This window comes from Priapulus caudatus, unplaced genomic scaffold (assembly GCF_000485595.1).
Source record: "Priapulus caudatus unplaced genomic scaffold, Priapulus_caudatus-5.0.1 Scaffold16, whole genome shotgun sequence".
NCBI classification, from domain to species: Eukaryota; Metazoa; Priapulida; class Priapulimorpha; order Priapulimorphida; family Priapulidae; genus Priapulus; species Priapulus caudatus.
The window spans coordinates 577,536-598,213 of record NW_014577077.1 but is presented as its reverse complement, the minus strand read 5'-3'; the positions used below and the strand labels follow the sequence as shown (position 1 = coordinate 598,213).

General features: G+C 43.4%; 1 protein-coding gene across 5 annotated transcripts in view; it reads left to right on the top strand.

Moving 5' to 3' along the window:
* LOC106810077 (trafficking protein particle complex subunit 9-like) overlaps window positions 1-20,678 on the top strand; it is a 207,241-nt gene that overhangs the window by 62,344 nt on the left and 124,219 nt on the right. For all 5 annotated transcript variants that reach the window (XR_001393953.1, XR_001393956.1, XR_001393950.1 and 2 more), the window contains one exon: window positions 16,281-16,357. Coding sequence is in view for 2 of the 5 variants with exons in the window: in XM_014813362.1 (XP_014668848.1) it covers window positions 16,281-16,357 (77 nt within the window). In the remaining 3 variants the exon portion in view is untranslated. The remainder of the gene's footprint in view (window positions 1-16,280; window positions 16,358-20,678) is intronic.

Below are 20,678 nucleotides of genomic sequence, written 5' to 3'. Positions count from 1 at the left end.
AATTTCTACTTTCTAGCCCGACTCATTGCATGGTCGTTGTTGAAATCAGTGTCTGATGTACAATATAGTTGGTGAGAGTCGCAACTTTTCTTCCTAAACGGTTGGCTTCGGGGCTGATCTATTTGCCAGCAAGAAAATCTTTTATCGTCGTTGTAATGATATAGTTTATCACATGGCATTAAACTGTCTGCTATGAAGAGTAAACCTAACATTTTTGACTCCCGCTTGTTCATTAATCAAAGGCAACGTCATCATGCTGAGTTAAAAACTCATCATGGCTGGGTTCTTAAAATGTTTTATTGTAATTTCAGCTTAATGCGTAGTTGGCTGGCTATACAACAATCGTTGGTTTTAATGCTGCCTTATGGAATCGGTCTACTGTATAGCTGCAAGTGTGGTCTAGCAATCCTGAAACAGTGAGGAGGGTGTCTTTACTCGTATAACAATGTTTCATGTTCATGGACTGTAAGAATTTCCCATTGGGGGAGAGCTGAGCGAAATGTGCTGCACATCTGCCTGCATATCAACGTCAAATGTTTTCCCTAAACGAATGGCTTCAATGTAAAACATGTCCATTACTCAAAATCACTCGAAACATCAGCTCCACGTCGTGTGGTGACGTTGCAGTAGCAAAGTTTGGTGCAATTGTAAATGTCATATGGTTCATTCAATTTTTACTCCGCCAATATTTTGCCTCGTGAAATTCCAGTTCAAATTTTACATGATCAGAAAAACGCATAACCACAAGAGTCAGCACAAGTAATGGCAGCCCCCATTAAAATAAATTGGCACCAATCGCCACATTTTGACTTCAAGTATTTATTAGTTTATAATTAAAGTTGAATAATAATTCCTACGTAGGATGATTAAATAACTAATACTGAAAACTGTTATAATAACAACATAGCTGCACTATGGTAAAACATAAAGCATACAGGTCACTAGGAAAGAAAGAGCTGCAATTCTCTGCAATAAGCGCTTTAAGTGCACTTTCACACCAGGCACAGAAACAACAGATACAATACAATTAGATACAGAACAACAAAGCAGAACGACGCTGTGATCTGGAGACTATTTCATTAGGGAATGCTAGGGTTGGGATTTAATATGGTGTGGTAGTGTGCCGCAATTAGTGGTTAAACACAGAAACATCTTCAAGCGACTGAAGCTGTCAGTGTATCTTGAAAATAGCAGAATAACGAATTACAGATCTAAACACCTGCCAGTGGAGCAGTGCTGTCGACCCATAGATGCAAAATTTAGAATAATCTAATGTTTGCATCTTTGCATATGGTCTACTTAATCTAATATAGTTGTTTTATTATGCTAAATAGCGAGAGAATAGATCATATAGAATTTTTTATTTATTTCCTATATTATCTACTGTTAAATAGCTCTCTCTCTAAATCTCGTAAGTTTCGCCGTGTAACCTTAAAAAAACCATATCATGCAGAGCATAAGGTAACGTAGACTTTAATTCATGGCACTTGCCCCTGTTGTGCACAACATAACATTAACAACAACGATCAATAATTCTCTAAATGATAAATAAAATTCTACGCGTGTAGAGTCGAAAACCTTCCCACAGTTCGTAGACGTGTAGTCTCTAGCAGCTGTAGACGTGTAGCTTCTCGCAGCTGTAGACGCTGTAGGGCTTCTCGCAGGCTATAGACGTTAGCTTCTAGGGCAGTCTGTAGCTAGTAAGCTATTCTGCGCCTGTAGACGTGTAGCTTCTAGCAGCTGTAGACGCTTGCTTCTGCCTGTGACGTGATGACTTCTCGCCACTGTAACGTGTTTTCGCGCATAGACTGTAGCTTCTCGTCAGCGCGTTGTACTCTCGCAGCTGATAGAGTGTAGGCTTCTTAGCAAGGCTGTAGACGTGTAGCTTATTAGCAGCTGTAGACGTGTAGCTCTCGAGAGGCTGTGTGTAGCCTATCTAGCAGCTGTAAGACACGGTAGCCTTCTAGCACTTGTAGACGTGTAGACTCTCGCAGCTAGTAGACCGTGATTGTTCCGCAGCTAGGTGGGTGTCTTCTCGCAGCTGTAGACGTGTAGCTTCTCGCACTGTAAGATTTACTATCTCAGCAGGCTGATACATGATACTCTAGCAGCATGTAGACGTGTAGCTTCTCGCAGCTGTAGACCGTGAGTAATCTCGCAGCTGTAGACGTGTAAGCTTCTAGCAGCTGTAGACGTGTAGCTTCTAGTCTGAGCTGTAAGACGTGTAGTCTCTCGCAGCTGTAGAACGTGTCGCTTCTGGAATGCTTAGACGTGTAGCTTCTGGCGCAGCTGTAGACGTGTAGCTTTTCTCGGCGCTGTAGACGTGTAAGGCTTCTCGGCAGCTGTAGACGTGTAGCTTCTCGGCAGCTGCTAGACGTGTAGCTTCTCGCAGCTGTAGACTAGACGTGTAGCTTCCGCAGCTTGTAGACGCATTGTAGCTTCTCCCGGCAGCCTTAGTAGACGTGTAGCTTCTAGCAGCTGTAGACTGTAGCTTCTCACAGCTGTGACGTGTAGCTTCTAGCAGCTGTGACGTGTAGCTTCTCGCAGCTGTAAGACGTGTAGCTTCTCAGGCAGCTGTTAAGACGATGTGGAATTCTAGCAGCTGCTCAACGTGTAGCTTCTCGCAGACTGTAAGGACGTGTAAGTCTCCTCGAGCTGTAGACGTGGTGGCTTTCTAGGCCAGCTGTAGACGTGTAGCTTCTCGCACTGTAGACGTGTAGCTCTCGCAGCTGTAGAACGTGTAGCTCTCGCAAGCTGTAGACGTGTAGTCCTCTCGCAGCTGTAGACGTGTACTTCTCGCAGCTGTAGACGTGTAGCTTCTAGCAGCTGTAGACGTGTAGCTTCTCACAGCTGTAGACGTGTAGCTTCTCGCAGCTGTAGACGTGTAGCTTCTAGCAGCTGTAGACGTGACTTCTAGGGCACTTGTAGACGTGTAGCTTCTCGCAGCTGTAGACGTGTAGCTTCTAGCAGCTGTAGACGTGTAGCTTCTCGCAGCTGTAGACGTGTAGCTTCTCGCAGCTGTAGACGTGTAGCTTCTCACAGCTGTAGACGTGTAGCTTCTCGCAGCTGTAGACGTGTAGCTTCTAGCAGCTGTAGACGTGTAGCTTCTCGCAGCTGTAGACGTGTAGCTTCTCCAGCTGGTAGAGCGCTGTAGACTCTAGCAGCTGTACGACGTGTAGCTTCTACAGCTTTGTAGACGTGTAGCTTTCTCGCAGCTGTAGACGTGTAGCTTCTAGCCAGCTTGTAGGACTGTGTAGCTTCTAGCCCAGCTGTAAGACGTGTAGCTTCATAGCAGCTGTAACCGTGTAGGACTTGCCGCAGCTGTAGACGTGTAGCGCTTACTAGCAGCTTAGACGTGTATGCTTCTCGTCAGCTGTACGACCGTGTAGCTTCTCCAGCTGTAGACGTGTAGCTTCTCGCACGTCTGTAGACCGGTAGCTATCTCGCAGCTGTAGGACGTGTAGCTTCTAGGCACTTAAGACCGTGTAGCTTCTCGCAGCTGTAGACGTGTAAGCTTCTCGCAGCTGATAGACGTGTAAGCTTCTAAGCAGCTGTAGACGCTGATACGCTTCTAGCAGCTTGTAGACGTGTAGCTTCTAGCAGCTTGTAGACGTGTAAGCTTTCTAGCAGCTGTAGACGTTAGCTTCTCGCAGCTGCTAGACGTGTGGCCTTCTAGCAGCTGATAAGACGTGTAGCTTTCTTAGCAGCTGAGACGTGTACAATTCTAGGGAGCTGTAGAACGTGTAGCTCTAGGCAGCTGTAGACGTGAGGCTTCTCGCAAGGCTGTAGAACCGCTGTACTTCTAGCAGCTTGTAAAAGACGTGTAGCCTTCTAGCAGGCTGTAGACGTGTAGCTTCTACGCAGGCTGTAGACGTTGTAGCTTCTAAGCAGCTGTAGACGTGTAGCTTCTCACAGCTGTACGACGTGTAGGCTTCTAGCAGCTTGTAGAACGTGTTAGCTTCTCGGCAGCTGCTAGGAACGTGTAGCTTCTCGTAGCCTGTAGACTGTAGTTCTCTCGCACTGTAGACGTGTAGCTTCTCACAGCTGTAAAAGACGTGGTTAAAGCTTCTAGGCCAGCTGTAGACGTGTAGCTTCTCGGCAGGACTGTAAGACGTGTAGCTTCTCGCAGCCTTGTAGACCGTGTAAGCCTTCTAGGGCAGCTGATAGACGTGGTAGCTTCTCGCAGCTGTAGAACGTGAGCTTCTCGCAGGCTGTAGAACGTGTAGCTTCTCGTCAGCTGTAGACGTGTAGCTTCTTCTCGTAGCTGTAGACGTGTAGTCTCTGCGCAGCTGTATGACGTGTAGCTTGCTAGCAGGCTGTACGACTTGTAGCTTCTCAGCAAGGCTGTAGAACGTGTAAGCTATCTCGCAGCTTGTAGACGTGTAAAGCTTCTAGCACTGTAGACCGTGTAGTCCGTAAGAGCTGTAAGACGTGTAGCTTCTAGGCAGGCTGTTGACTGTGTAGTCTGGCTAGCAGCCTGTAGACTGTAGCTTCTCGCAAGCTGTAGACGTGTAGTTCTAGCCAGCCTGTAGACGTGTAGCTTCTCGCAGGCTGTTAAGACGTGTAGCTTCTCACAGCTGTAGACGTGTAGCTTCTCACAGCTGTAGACGTGTAGCTTCTCACAGCTCTAGACGCGTAGCGTGTAGCTTCTCGCAGCTGTAGGCGTTACGTCGGCATCTGTCTATCTCACAGCTCTCTCGCCATGTCGGCCGCTGCCTTTCTCACACAGTTCCACAGCCACGCAGGCATCTATCTCCGGTCTAAAATCTTCAACTCAAACTGTAAACTGAACATCGCTAGAGCTCCGCCTGTCTGTCAGCACAACTCGGCTACTTCACTAAACATTGCCCACTGCTGTCCGCCTGGTAAGAACCGGATTCACTGGTGACCAGTCACTGGTCTCCACGTATACGTTACGTTACATCTACTATCGTTGATGGCAGTAGTGGCTTTAATTCGTATTCAACTTACATTCATTATAGAATGTGCTTTAATATGCGATGCAATATTCTAATTATTTAGTGTAATGGTGAAATGTATAATTATATATTTCAACCACTTGGTCTCTGTTCCTTTATCTGACTTCATTCTTTCTCGTTAGAGAGTTAGAAGGACGTGTCTTATTTTATGGGTCCAGCGCATGTTGTTATTATATATTATATAGGAAACACGTACTACGTACGCGGTTGTTGGACATTCCCTACCTCTTCGGTATAAGCTTATGTTGGTGTCTCAGCTTCTGCAAGTACTATTCTCATTGTCAACTGAATCCCAGCGTCATTATGCGCAAATTACATGTTGCCATAGCGACGAAGCAGTTTCTATTCACTGGATGAAATCTAGCTCGTTTGCGCCGTTGTGTATTTTTTTATTATTTTGATCATTTGCTATAGCTGTAGGCATGTTATATGTATATCTGGAATATTATGATTTCAGACACACGCCCATCTGTTTGATGTAGCGATGATATGTCCTTGAGCCACAAATACATTATGGATATTGTGGGTGTTGGGTATTTGTAGCGGAATTACCATCGTTTTTGCCGTCACGTTTCTCCATAGTTATTTCCTGTAGTTTCGTCGTACCCAAAACATGCATGGTGAAACAAAGATACGCCTGTAGAAATTATGTTACGTATGTGTTCAATTGATTGCCGCTGACTACCTGCTTGACGGATATAGGTAAAAGTGCGAATGTTCTATAGGCAAAGGCATTATTCGATTATTTCATTTACGATAGTAACTTACTAAGCATTGCTTGTGCTGTTTAATCTCTGTACGATATAGCTTGCATTGGGAGGTTTGACGAAACCTTCATGGTTCCTCTTGTTTCGCAAGCAGCTGCCTGAATGGCCTAATAGGTTCATGCACTGTCCTTATGTGAGTGCCTGCACCTGGAAGTGCTATCATTGGGCAGAAGGACACTGGAGGATCAGTGTTCTTGTCTAGCTTAGCCATAGAGGCCTCAGTTAGTGATAGTATAAATCATATTACTAATCTTACTTCGCCTTGTCTCGCCTTGCAATGAGTTGTACTTCCACGGTAATGTAGTTTTTCTCATTCAACTGAGTCATGACTCATATTCAGCGGGAAAATTGTCGTGTTTACAAACAAAACAAATAACTGAATGTAAACGCGAAGTTATCTTTTACTGTGTGAATTCAGCATACCAGGCAACCACCGCAAGAGGCGAAACGAACAATGCTGTCAACCATATCACACGCACCAGAAATGTTTAAAAAATCTAAGATTTATTTATTTGCCATTACTGTGAAATTGTAAAAAAAGAAGCACGAAATGCAAGAATTTCTTGCAGCATGAAAGGTACACATTTTTATCTAAAACGTAAAACGGAAGCGGTTTCAGTTGCTGAATGCTCGTGTGTCATAAACTGGGTGTTGTTATAACATTGCTTTAATCTCAAGTGACCAAAGATGATTTACCGACTTCAAATACTCGCGGGTCTGAAAAGAAAAGCCTGATGAATGACTTCAAGGGGGATACGTGCAAAAATGGCCAGTTGCCGTGTATCCAAGCCATTCATTAATCTAGATAACGATGCTAGAATAAATATTTTTAACGCATTTTAACGCATTACTGATGCGTTTCATGTTTCCAGGGCACCTGCTAGTTGGCTGCCTGGAACCCTGGACAAAAAATTGTTTTGCCAATACTCGAGCCACGCTGTAGTGTGCCTACTAGTAGACTACAGTGCCTAGTAATAGACTACAGTGCCTAGTAATAGACTACAGTGCCTAGTAATAGACTACAGTGCCTAGTAATAGACTACAGTATCTAGTAATAGACTACAGTGCCTAGTAATAGACTACAGTGCCAACAGGGACTCTTAACGCCACACGCACTTTTGGAGAATGCTAGACAGCGCTATACAAAAGGTTGAGCGGCAGGAAAGAAGGAATCCAAGTAAAGAGACGGATGTAGAGACTGAAAGGGTGATGGAGTGGTAGCTAAACAGTGATACGCATTTGGAGAGAGCGAGGAATACGCAAATAGAGAGGAACAGGGGAAAATGTTGCAATCGGTAACTGGGAATTCCTTTCAAAGTTGCATAATATAAAATGTTTTTTATGATTCCGTTTTGACCCACAATGGGTAGAGTGGGTCCGTAGGGGTGTAACTGTCGCCTGCACAAACGGCATAGTACGACTTTTTTACGAGAATCGATTTTTGGTCGGCCTAATTTCTCTAAATAGCATGTGGCTCTTCAATTTCGAGTAACAAAAATACCTGATTACTGGCACAACAATGCAGGCGTCCTGCATAGCAGTAGCAATGTCTTACGCATTGCGTACATTGCGTTACAGCGAAAATCCGTGTAAACGTGGTGAGGCGCATTTTTTCAACAGATACAGTAGCCAAATTTAAAGTTTGGAAGATTTATAGCAACCAGGACTGAGGTAAATGTCAAACTGGAAAATCTGATTACGATCAAGAAGCTGGATATAGATGTAGGTATATCGATGTATATATATGCACACACACGCACGCACGCACGCACGCACGCACGCACTCACACACACACACACACACATACGTTGCACGAAAGATGCTGCATATGAAAAAATTAATTTCCGCGCGGATTTTAAAGCGTAGACGAAGACGTGTGTAAATATGTGTGTCAAACATGTACGTTGAAATTCGCCTGATATTCAGCTAAAATAATGGAGTATTGACACTTGACCTCATTTTTTCATTATGCGCAGAAATAGAGACGGGCAGTTGCCCTCTTACCCTCACTAAAGAAACTCTGTACACTACGTGTTTAGCAATAATGTGTTACTTGTAATTTCTTAGCCACCGGCGTGATTTTTTTTCCTAGGTCAATCAAGAACATAGGGCTCTATTGAGCGCTGCCATTGGTTGATACAAATCACGTGCCCCAAACTCCTGTTTTATGGTGCGTTCACTGCATGTGAACCTAACCCTATCCCTAACCCAAACCCTATTTAAAAAAATATAAAAAATTAAATTTTTAATTGTTGTAAAAATTTATTGTATTTATTAAATTGTTGTAAATAAATCATGTAAATATTTGCGTTAATTGGAAAAAAAATTGTTAAACGGATAAAGATAGAAAAATACAGAAAACAGGAAAATAATTAAAAAACGGATGGGATTCGATCCACCGACATTTCAGCCTTCAATTGCGTGCTGTACTCGCTCGGCTACTGAAGAATATTAGAATTATGAGTTTTGGATGTGCTATGAATATTACGACCCTGTGACGTTATTGAGCGGCGAAACAAGCTCAACCAATAGCAGCGCTCACTAGAGCCCTATGTTCTTGATCGACCTAGGGAAAAAAACGCTAGCCGCCGTCCTTCCTTCGCGCCATCTTTTGTTTCGTTTGTGCTAGTCTGCACGTTTTACATGGATGTGTTTTGTTCATATAATTCTATCAGGAACAGCACAGCTGTTTTTGCGCATAATCATTAGTATTTATAGGAGGAAATGTATAGCACCGAGGGAGATGATGACAAAATTGCTTTCCGGGTGGTTAGGAGCTGAAGTGTTGTGTACAACATGCAAGCAACCCAGACAGTTGTATTTCGCGAAATTGACACACACTTTGGCGATGTGTGCACAAAAAATTAGCACACAACACGTGTGTACGATGGACACAGTTCTTTATTGGCAGTGAAATATAACTCTAGCTGTTCCACAATGCTCATTTGTCATCTGAAGATTTTTCGCTAAAAACACTCGAGAAAAATTTAATAGGCCATGCATATAGGCTTTTTTCATTTATTTTTCTTTTGCTGTTTTGTTCATATTTAACATATTATTTAAAAACCTCCTCCCTCGCTCATTGAAATTGCCAAATCACGTTTCCTATAATTATCTGTATGCCCTAGTAAAACAAGCACGTATAATAATAAATAAATAAATGAATTGAATAAATATCTTTGTGCGCGTTCTTGCGTCGTGCGTGCGTGTGTGTGCATGGTTATCTCCGCCCAACGGAGTTGGAGGAGGTTATGTTTTCGCTCTCGTGTGTTCGTGTGTTAGTGTGTTAGTGTATTAGTGTGTTCGCGCGATCGATATTAGCGCGTCAGCCAGCGAGCCAGCCAGCGTCTACATGTGAGCGAGCAGCAGCAACGAGCGGCTGCTACGAGTGAGCGAGCAGCAAGCCAGCAAGCCAGCGTGTACATGTCAGTACGCTGCCGTATATCTTGGCTTATTCGTGTGTTCGTGAGTCGTATGGCGTATGGCGTATGTCGCTGGCGGAGGTATGCACTTTCCGTGAGTGCACTCTGTCTAGTTCTGTACTGTGCCGGGGCATTAACAAACCTGTTTAATTTGCGACCTGCCAATTTGTAAGTGCGAAAGAGGATATTGTGCTTTTACGTATGTTTACAAGAATAACCTTCGTAATAACATTTGCTACCGAAATCTATATGTCTAAAATGAATTACACTCAGTTAGCCAGAAAATTTCAATTCTATCCCCCCCCCCCCCGCTGCACCCATTGCTTTACACTGCAGCCAATCCCGTATGCACTGGTAATTCGCTCTATGACTCATTTAATTATTTTTTGGTCCCCAACTAATTTACGTAGAATTCGTGGTACTCTCTAAGAAATTGACGATAGACGCGATTCGCAAGGCGTTGTTGCATGCTGTAGTTCAGTGGTGGGCAAACCTTTCAGCGCGAGTGCCGCATCAGTGAGCCATGAAAAGTCAAAGGGCCGCTCCTTTTAAAATCGGGCGGTGCGCTCTAAGATAATACGTGCGTTTCGCCTCAAGGGCGTTATCTCTGGACCATAATTAGCTGAAATGGCGTTGCAGAGCGAACCCAGAGACAATTGAACACTAATCTGTATGACACTGAATAAGTGTGACTCGGTTCAAGCACAAACATGTTTACTTTCACAAAAATTTATTGATTTTTTTTATTTTGCTTTATTATTGATTTTTATTTTTTATTTTTTTTATTTGCTGCAGGCTTCCGCGGGCCGCACAGAACCTCGTAGAGGGCCGCATGCGGCCCGCGGGCCGCAGTTTGCCCACCCCTGCGGCGTAGTTGATTTGAAATTCTCAGCTTGTGCCGTCGTCAATGTCGAGCGTGCTAGTGCGTATATCCCCTCTCTACGGCATTCAATTGATTACATGTGACATCAATCACCCACGTCGGCAACATTTAGCAAGGGCCAAAACCTACTTGTATTTCGTATGTTTCTTGACGTAACCCTTGGGTGAAGGCACGAAGCAGCGTCTCATAGTTAAAGGTCCTTTATTCCCTTCGTTGTCTGCTGTCTAACCAATTTCATGTGAAGAACATTCTATGTCTGATTCCTCTATGCGGGTTTATATGTTTAAAACGTTAGTAGGAGAGTGAGTTTGTGTTGGCTATAGATTCTTCCTATTTTCGTGGATGTTGAAGTAATATTATGGCACCTAGTTCCAGTTGAACTAGCGCAGACATTCAAATATTTAGTTATATTGTCATTCCACACCTCTTCCAGTTCACATTAACAATTATCTGCAATGGAACATGAGCCAGAGGTGGCTGCATAGATTCGACAGGCTCATTAATTCATACCTCTTCTAGTTCACATTAACAATTATCTGTTATAGAACTTCACAGGATAAGCCAGAGATGGCTGTATGAAGTCGACATATGAATTTGTAATCATGTTGGTCATGCAAAAAAGTCCCGCTTCAAAGCAACGAGACGCTTCAAGACAATCATTTTGAATCGTTCACGTTGGTCTTATCTCCGATAAAGATGTTTAGAAGAGAATACACTCGAGAAATATTCTGGATAGCAAACATGCCAGCTGATGTCCTTATTGAAGAACAGGTTATATCTCACATAGACTTGTCCGCATGCGTGTTATATGGTTTTATAGAAACAGTTTTGTGTTTGCTTACTTGACATGATCAGGTGCGGCTACGACAATAGAAAGAGTGTTCGTTTTTTCCATCCGTCAATACGAGCGGCACACTCTGAACGGCGTCACGTACGGTGTTCATATTCGGCATGTATTGGGGCAATCCGAAAAGAAAACGTCTGGTCGGCAGGTTAAAACTAGAGGTCAAGGGTCAACGGGTGCAGGGGAAAGATTCCATTTTTCTCTTAACGGGCGTTAGTGTAACACGGGCGTCGTGCACGTACGCGATTGCAGCACAAATTCATACGCCCTTGCACTCTCTAGAGCTCTGCTCTTCTCATTCCGGATATATGGGGGTCATTGCGAGAAGATGCATCCTCGATGCCAAACCCAAGGTCAGCGAGCAGTCTTCACATAACCGGGAAAGTTTTCAGCAGAATCGCGCACGTGTGGGGCCGGAGCTGCGGCGCTGGCGTTAGTGATGCCTGAAGCCCAAATCAACAGGTCGTCAGCGAGCGACAGGTGGCCAGGTCTGCTGCCTGCTGCACGGTCTTATTCGGGATAGCTTGCGCCGTAAAGGCAGCGGCTTTCAGCTCTAATTAGATCCGCCTCATCAAGAGCATGCGTTACTACTTACCGAGAGAGTACCGCCGGCGCTGTTTTTTTCAGTGTTAGACAAAACACGCGGGGCGATGCGATGGGTAATGCTAGCCGCCACCTGTATTTAGCCGCGTGTTGTTGGCGGGTTGTTAGCACGGGCGTGATTGGCACTTACTCGCCAGTTGTCATGTGCCACAGGCAGCGCTTAGCACACTTTCTTCTGCCATTAGAAAGACGCGGGTTGCTTCGGCAGCCGGCGTCTATAGTGATGACGAACAATTGCGATGAGAAAGAGGTTTCGCGAATGCAGTGCGTGCGTGCGTGCGTGCGTGGATGCTCGCCGATTCCGATTTTTGTGTTTATTTATAAGTACTTAGGCGGACATTAGACAGATGCGGACAGATGCGGACTGTTAGACAGATAGTCAGACAGACTGCAATAAATATATAGATTTTTTACTTAATACTTAATTTGAAACAGATCATGCTATACTTGCATTGATCTTAATTCCACTACAATGATGTAAGTTAATTTATACATTGCTGCATATTTGCACGACCGTTTAAACATTTATGCAAAACGGTATCGATTCTGCTGTCACCGCAAGTTAATAATTATTATTAAGCTCTATAATCATATGCTTCGTCGTTGCGATGGGAAATGCATGCACACGCGATTTCTTTCATCATGCAGTGATCGCGAGTGAATAGGGAGGGATATGTGGTAATCCGATACGATCGCCACGCGTATTTGTAGGAAACCACGCACTCGCCAGTCGCATTCACGCTGTCAGAAATATGGAGCGTATTTTCGCGTTGTTTTCGCTCACAGTTACAATACTTTCAGACTTATCTCTAAGAAACGGTCGTGGCATACGTCGAGGTCTGCGTATTAATGGTTGTCTCGCTTTTTCAGTATATTAGCATATTATATTCAGACTATTTAGTCTCGCTATTCTATGGTCGGGCTATTTCAGTCTATCGCCCGGCCATAGCGAATGGAGTGAATCTAACATTTGCACACGCGCGTGCGTGAGTTCATTATATGGGACTACGTGTTAATATTAAGCGCTTATTTGCTCTTTTTGATGTCGTCCCCGATGTGCAGAGACGCGCTGCGTAATTGTTCTTGCGTAATTTGAGTTTTACCAGATTTGTTGCCTCATAACTCACATTTCCCTGCGACTGCGAAGGTTGCATACTTTCATAATATATCTGTGAAATAGGATCAGTTTATACCTTTTTCGTGTCGTATTTCCTAAACAATCGCAATGTTACATGCATTTCAGAATATCAGTGCAGACGAACACCTTTGCGTATGACGTTCAAAGAAACCATACCACATTTGTATCCTATTTTCCTCTTTATGACGGCACATACATGCATGAAACACACACATACAATCGCAATACACTCACATGCGCAATATACGTACAAGGACGGTATTCAGTGGTATAGAAATATAATTCAGTATTAAAAGAACCATATTTGTCTGGTTTTTGGTTTAAACAAGATACCGTGATAAGAATATATCTACAATGGAAAGTTTTTAAGTTATTGTATTTAATTTTTGTAGGCAATTGCAATGCGTAATATAGGGGGTTGTATATGTAGCCGTTGTTGAGTTCGAGTTGTATCAAGAACGCTATCTGCTTTGTTCGATTTTGCCTTAGGACAAGCTTTAGTGGCACTTATCGGCCACCGTTTATAGATTTCTCAGAGCTAGTCGATCGAGTCATTTTCAGTGGTCCGTGGGACACGCGCACACGACAATTTGCGTTGGCGCATCTCGCTGCATATTTTTCTGAATGTTGGCTCGCGGGAAAACCTCTCTTGACTGTTGTTCTTAGCTAATTATTCGCGGAGGCTGGCCAACGCAGCCCCGTGCGCGATAGTAATTACGGGATAGACCCCGCGGCTCGTTCTTCTGCGACGCGGGACGATAGTGCGCTCAGACGCACAAACGAAGAAAATTTTCAAAGTCACAATTCCCCTGTGCTTTCTCATAGATATGTATATTTTCATCAAAATTACCCGAATTTTTTTCCTCTTGCGAAAGACGTGACGGGGAAACGCGGTCAATGTATTGATGCGTATCGGCCGCTGTAGAGGCATTATCGGGTAGTTATACATTGGCTAACCGGCGTAGTCGGTCTGCGGGTAGCCTCCAATGACGGTATAGATTGTTACAGATGCAAGGCCTCAATAAATGGATCGTTCTCACACGTTCCAGAGTGTATGCGTTATCATCTACTGCCAAGTAGCGCATTCTTAAAAGAAAGTGTCGTGCCGTCGCCTGTAAATTATAAGTCAAGATAGCATTGGACTATGAAACAGACAAAAGGAATTCCAGATGGGGCAATAAGAATAAAAGCGGTGGAAAAATGATAAGGATGCAGTATCGGCGGAGCATGTGGAACGATAGTAAAATTGAATGAGAATAGTTTTATATGGAATATAATATATATACATCATATAAAACTAGCAACTTTCTTTCTCGCCCCCTCATTCTCCCCCTTTTCCATTCTCTGTTTGGATGGATGGCAGACGGGCAGGCGGCCGGGCAGATGGACGGACGGACGGACAGACAGATGGACGGACGGACGGACATACAGACAGACAGACAGACAGACGGACGGACGGACAGACAGACAGACAGACAGACAGACAGACAGACAGACTGGCAGACGGACAGACAGACATCACAATGAATTCATTCAAGCAATGTAGCTTAATTGTTGTGAGATTTCTTCCGTGTTTTACTTTATAACTGTGATTGTTTTAGTCTTAGTCTACATATAAATGTTTCACTCTGTGTCGCCGAGGGGTTCTCTTCATGTGTGGACCGACTATAGTGTCTATGAGTTATCACGCTACTCTTGCACCGATACCTATTATATATGCAGAGCCACGCCGTACGGTTTCCTAACCTTGCCCAAACAATAGCAAGCCGCTCTCATAGGATTATAATGTTACAAAGTGTTCGTTTCATGAACCGTTATTTTTAATCGTTGTGCATATATTATAATAGTTTCATGATATTAATAATGCATGCGTGCTGCTCCGCTGAATGAATCTGCTTCAATCAATTTCAATGATTCGATCTCGTGCGATGTGCCGTTCGTTTCGTTTACCACAGATGATTATTTTTGCTTTTACTGCGGCAGTCTGTCTTAAATATTTTTGCAGAACACGGGAATCAGGTTGAAGTGGTAGGTCTCATATTCTGGGTATTTACCCTAACCCTAACCATAACACTACATTGCCTTGATTCTTTTCCACGACAAGGTTGGGTGTATTTTTTTTGTTCGTTTAACTGCGGATTTAACAGGAGACTGTCTTCTTTCAACAGGCGGGTGGTCGTCTTGATTTATTACTGGTGATCTCTCCCTCGTAACTGAATCTCCGTCTTCTATCTTGGGAATCATCTGATGAGAGATGTCCTAGAGTTCTGAATTTATCACTACTAGGATAGGCATTAACTGAGAATTTACGGCTTCAAATTGGTGTGAACAATAGTAACGCGTCCCCACGGGAATGACATCTTTGGATAGGAGACCATTTCATTTTCAGTGGCGGCCGTAAGAAAAGGTTGGACGCTTTTTAAATGTAAACCACGTAGAAAGCAGTTGAAGCGTCGAGGATCGGGGATCCAGTAGATCGTTAGTCATCCCCAGCAGAGACGAAAGCACTTGCGTAACCGTATCTAGTTGTCAGGCTACCACGCCAGGGCCCTGGAACGGGTTTAGCGCGGTTAAGTACTGCCGCGTGTATCTCTAATTATCCGCTTCTTATAACGCATCTCAGCTGAGCTGCTGTCAATTTCTTCGCTCCTGGATTCAATTTTATCACAATGAATGGTACGACCGTGCAAAATACTGAATTATTAAAGTTTGGAAAACATTTTCGTTTTTACACAAGTAATGAATTTTTAAATGCGTTTTATCGTTCGTTTTGATAAAATATAAGATCTGATTATGTTCTGGCAGCTTTGTTATGCAGTTTGAGTGAAGGAATGAAATGTGAATGTAATCATTTATCTATAAACACCTGCGTGTACGAGCAGGGAAGTTGACAACGTGTTTACTATTGTGATACCTTTCTTACATCGGTTGTCAAAAAAATGCGGGCGTTAGGATGAACGCACTCAAACAATTTCATGCTAGTGGTCTGCCAGAATTAATGTTGTTTGCCATTTCTACAATCATTTGGGGTGACCATTTAGATTTCTCAGTTTTGTAGTTTGGAATGTAAATATTTTTACGTGAAATTTGTCGTAATACTTCACAGTGCCTCCGTATACGTACGTACGCGCGTGCGTGCGTGCGCATGTGTATGCGCGTGCCTGCGTGTGCCATGTGACCCGTAAACGATTTGTTTGAGGTTTGCATGCGCCGCATTATAAGGCTCTTTGAACGCAGCTAGTAAACACGTTTATGTGACAATTTCTGGCAAACCAAACACAATTCCACGTGTAATCCAGCAGAATATTGGAGCAGCTCATAAATCTTTAACACTGCATGTCTGCGCTTGCCAATACAATGTCACCAAAAGCTGTTGCTACGTTGAAGGGAATTTGATTACAAACTGTCCAATGTCTGCTTAAAGCCTAATTTGCTCACATTGAGCAGCACATACGTGTATGCATGTATACGCTCCTGCCTGCATATATCTATCTATATAACCACCCGTGACTCTGCATCACCACGTGTGAAATGCCTCTGAGAAGTCTCTTCTCGAGACAGACTGTATCGCAAACAAAACCTGCTACGTTGACATCTACATTACAAGACTGCCGTCAAGAACGAATGTTTCTTTCTTATGCAGATGCCAGCAGGGGAGACCTATCCAGAAAGAATAGTTCGGTCAGTTTTTGTGGCCCTTGTGACACGTATCCTACTAAGGTAAGAACAAAGAGAAATAACGTGAGAGATATAGCGTGTGTGCACGCGCGCGTGTGTGCGTGCGTGCGTGCGTGCGCGTGTACGTGTGCGTGAGAGAGAGAAGGCGAGAATGTGAGAGCGAGAATTAAGATGGTTCCCGTCTCTAAGGAGACCCTTTCTAAAAATCTGTAAACCAGACGTTTGGAAAATGTTCTAAACTCTGTAGAAATTTGAGTTACACTCAGTACACTTTTAACATCTATATTCACGAAATCATATACAGTTCTCATTATCGCATCATAATATTATGTCATCGCATCATATTCATTTTGTGAGGAATTTCTGCTAACTATTTAATGAAGGTTCCATGGAGACACGATATGTTTGTGGGTTATACACTAGTCTATAAATCTTTCTATGAATAAGGAGTAATGCAGCAGGAAACCTTCAACTTTCAGCGTTCACACCTGCTGTTACAGGTATAGTTCACACCAGAGTAGGGAAGCAAAAATACCGCCTCGTCATTATATATATATCTGCTTAGTTAAAGGAGAGCACTGACATAGATTTCAGGCATTTTTTCAGTCATGTCGGGTTTTTGATTAGGCTATGTTACTAATTTCGGTCAACTTTAATTAGAAACTAATAAAAACTAGATTGAAAATGCCCATGTGTATTCACTAATATTAATGGCTGGCGCCATTGCTTAATTATGCCGCTTAACTTATATTATTATTATTATATTTATATATTATTATTAGTCACGACACAATTTACACTATTCGCGTTTTGTTTCACGTGTTATAGACTGGTACTATTGGACCAGCCTACATTAGTTAGTAACTTAGGCGATGGAATGACGTATATTTAACTGTAAATCCATTAATTTGTAGCATAATTAATGTCTAATTTAAGTTAAGCTTTCCATAAATAGCTAGCTATCTATGAATGCCTACATATTGCAATCAATTTCGATGACTGAAAATTATAATTATCCGGTATTAAATGTGCTAAAATAAACTTGAATAGAATAACGCCTATTATAAGCCATATCGGAAAGTCCCCGCCGCCATATTGAGATCAGATAAGAAGTGGTATATAATTTATAAACAGCCCTTTTATAACATGGGTAGGATAGGACTATTCTAAGTTTTTGATCTATAATTTTCTTCACTAACATCGTACTTCAATTCACAGGTGCGTTTCTGTTTACATAAACATTTACAAATATGATTGTGGTCGTTTGTGATATTTTGCAATGTTTGTGTTAATGCAAAAACTAAAAACGCACGAGTGTTTAGATTAATCATGTACTTAAGCGCGCTTCGGCCATTTTATACCCTCTTATACCCCCGTCAGACTGGACGACGACCATCCGCGACCATACGGCGACCAGAAAATGTACAAGGTCGCCGGCAAACCTGATCACAACGCTAGATAAAGTACGTCCCAACAAATTACAAACTTGAAAAAAACTGCGCTCTTATCGCGACCTGTGCGATCATACCGCGTTTCTTACGGCGCGCCCGCCACGACCTCTCCGCGCTTATGGCGTTTCTATTGAGATCTATGGGCTTGGCAACGGCAATCACCGGCGTTCCCGCGGCGCTCTCACCACGCTCATGGGGTACTTACCACGCGTCTTCTACGTGTATCGCGACTGCACGGCGACCTCACGGCGTTTCTACCACGTTCTCACGGCGACTATATAAGCTGGTCAGATTTTCGGAAATTTTAACTGTATAGTTGTGCGTTTGCTGAGTAGAAACCCGATGCCGAAGAAACAAGCTACCAGAGGAGACAGGTCAAAGAACAGGAACACAGCATTCAGCGTGTCAATCATGTTCCGGATATTAACCCCCGTCACACCGGGGTGGCGTCCTTACTGCGCTGCTACGGCGACTGAAAATGGGCCCAGAGCGCGCCAAGGTCGCCATAAGCGTGGTATAATCGTGGTGGAAACGCCAGACATCGTGGTGTGGTCGCCATGGTCGCCAATGATCGCCGAGTCACGGCGTTTGTTTTGAGCATGTTCAAAACAAACGCCAAGGTTCGGCGATCTGACCTGGAACGCGGTGAGAACGCGTTGGGGTCGCGAAGATAGTGAGACAAGCGTCGTAACATCTCCATAAACGTAGTACACGCACAGTACACGCGTGGCAAAGACGCTGCGAAAATGGTAACATTTTCAACGGCGAATTCATGGATCTGTCTCATCCAATCTGCCGATCTGTTTCATGCCGATCTGTCTCGGCCACGGCCACGGCCTCGACAGTCCTTGCGCTTTTGTCCTGGTCTTCTGGTCCCAACTGCCTGCCCAATTGTTCTCATAGATTTCTGGATGACTGGCTGGGTCCAGTATAGCTGCAAAGCACTCACAGATGAGCTCATACATGTCGTAAAATACGTCATAGCATGTGTGCCTCTCTACCCATCTGGTCTTGCACAATGCAAAATCTTGACATCTGGCGCCAACTGCCCTATGATTCTTTCCAGAAAACGTTGTCGTTTTAGTGAGGTAGTACTCTTTCGGAGATTCACTGAGACCATTGGCCCTATAAATCTGTCGGGTTGACTTTTGTGCCCTTGGCACTGAAATGGATGTATCTAGAGATGTGGCTAAGCGTGTAGCATCTTCATACCACAGCCCATACTCAATATCTATTTCCTGTCTCATAACAGTGTTCCGCTCACATGTCTTGTCTACCATACCATATGCCTGATAGATGTCCAGATCCCGTTTCTGCAGCTTGGAGGCTATTGGGCGGACATTCTCACGAACATTTTTGGTGACAATAAAGGCGATGATGGTTTGGAATGACTCAAGGCTCTTCAAAAGACTGGACTGCCTCCCTGCCTCTCCAGTAGCGTTGACACTCCTTCACCTCGGATCGCAGTGAGGAAACATTTGGCATATCCTCCTCCCAGTACATTAAACCTTCCACGATAGGTTGACTATTTTCGGTCTTTGTGATGGCAGCGGGAAGTAGAGCAAGAATATTAACACCTTTTCTGCTTTCGGGGTTGAACCAAGTTTGGAACTCCGTGGACAGGTGGTCACACAAGGGGATTGCGAAGTTTCTTCATGTTCATCACTGTGAGACCACACAGTCGATCATCCCAACCCATCGCACCCTCAACAGGGTGCGGATGTTTGGGAAAATGTCGATGTCAGCATGCTCCAGACACTCAGACAAGTTTGGTGAGGGTGCCCACAACATGTATATTGACTATGAACAAATCTGCCAAATGTTTATAGAACGGAACAAACGGAAGATGTTTTCCAGTTGCATACTCTACCAGTAAGCTGCCATCAGTGTCACTGCCTGAAATTTCGTCACCCATAACTGAATTTTAACTACGTACTCCACTATCAATGTCACCCTGGTTGAAATCAGCAGTGTTAAACCGTTAGCAGTGTTAAACCGCGTCATATGGATAACAATCATTTTGTTTAGCTTCTAATGTTACAAATGCCGAAATGTTTATTGACTGAAATTTGTTGTAGTACTTAGTATCCTCAGTGTCCCACTGTCAACAAATTCGTCATGACCGAGTTATGAGCATATAGATGAGAATTTTCATCAAATTGGCAGGTTTCAGACTATATTTTGCTCCTAAGGTAATTTTTGAAATTAGTGTAAACTCATTGAGAATTTTTATTATTTTATATATTAAACTCAACATGAGCTAAATTAATGCTCAGATTGTTATAGAATATGTACCAGAGAGCATCCATTTTTTCAAAATGTTCCAAACATGTTTATACAAAAAATTATACAAACACGCACGCGCGCCCGTGTGCTCACGACCACGTCCGCTACCCGACTCCCCCCACTCCCTTACTATATTTGAATTCTAGCCGTTACCCTGCACATAAAGCTACCGAATCGGGCGATTCACACATAACACTAGTGCCTCCCTGCCTGCTTATTCAATCACTAAAACTGCAAATGCAGACATGAGGCTGCTTATTCCTATTGTTCCCGGCAAAGGGTTTGTTGTTTGAGTTTTACTCATAATAAATACCAATTGTTATATGTTTATTTTTTATTACTTTGTTTTTTGTTATTGTGCATTTAATGTCAATGAAATTTTAACAGGACCAAAAAATTTGACCCCCCCTTTTTCAAAAAGCTGGATCCGCCCTGGGTTGCAACTGCGTTGAACGAGCTAGCCGACTTTAATTTAAATGGTGCCGCTGCCGCTGACGTTTGGGATACATTAATTGAAAATTATTTTCTGTCTCCCGACGTCGAAGATGTCGACGACGAGTCTGACATTTCTAAGGATGACAACCACGTATCATCATCATCAGATGATGATGATGATGATGATGATG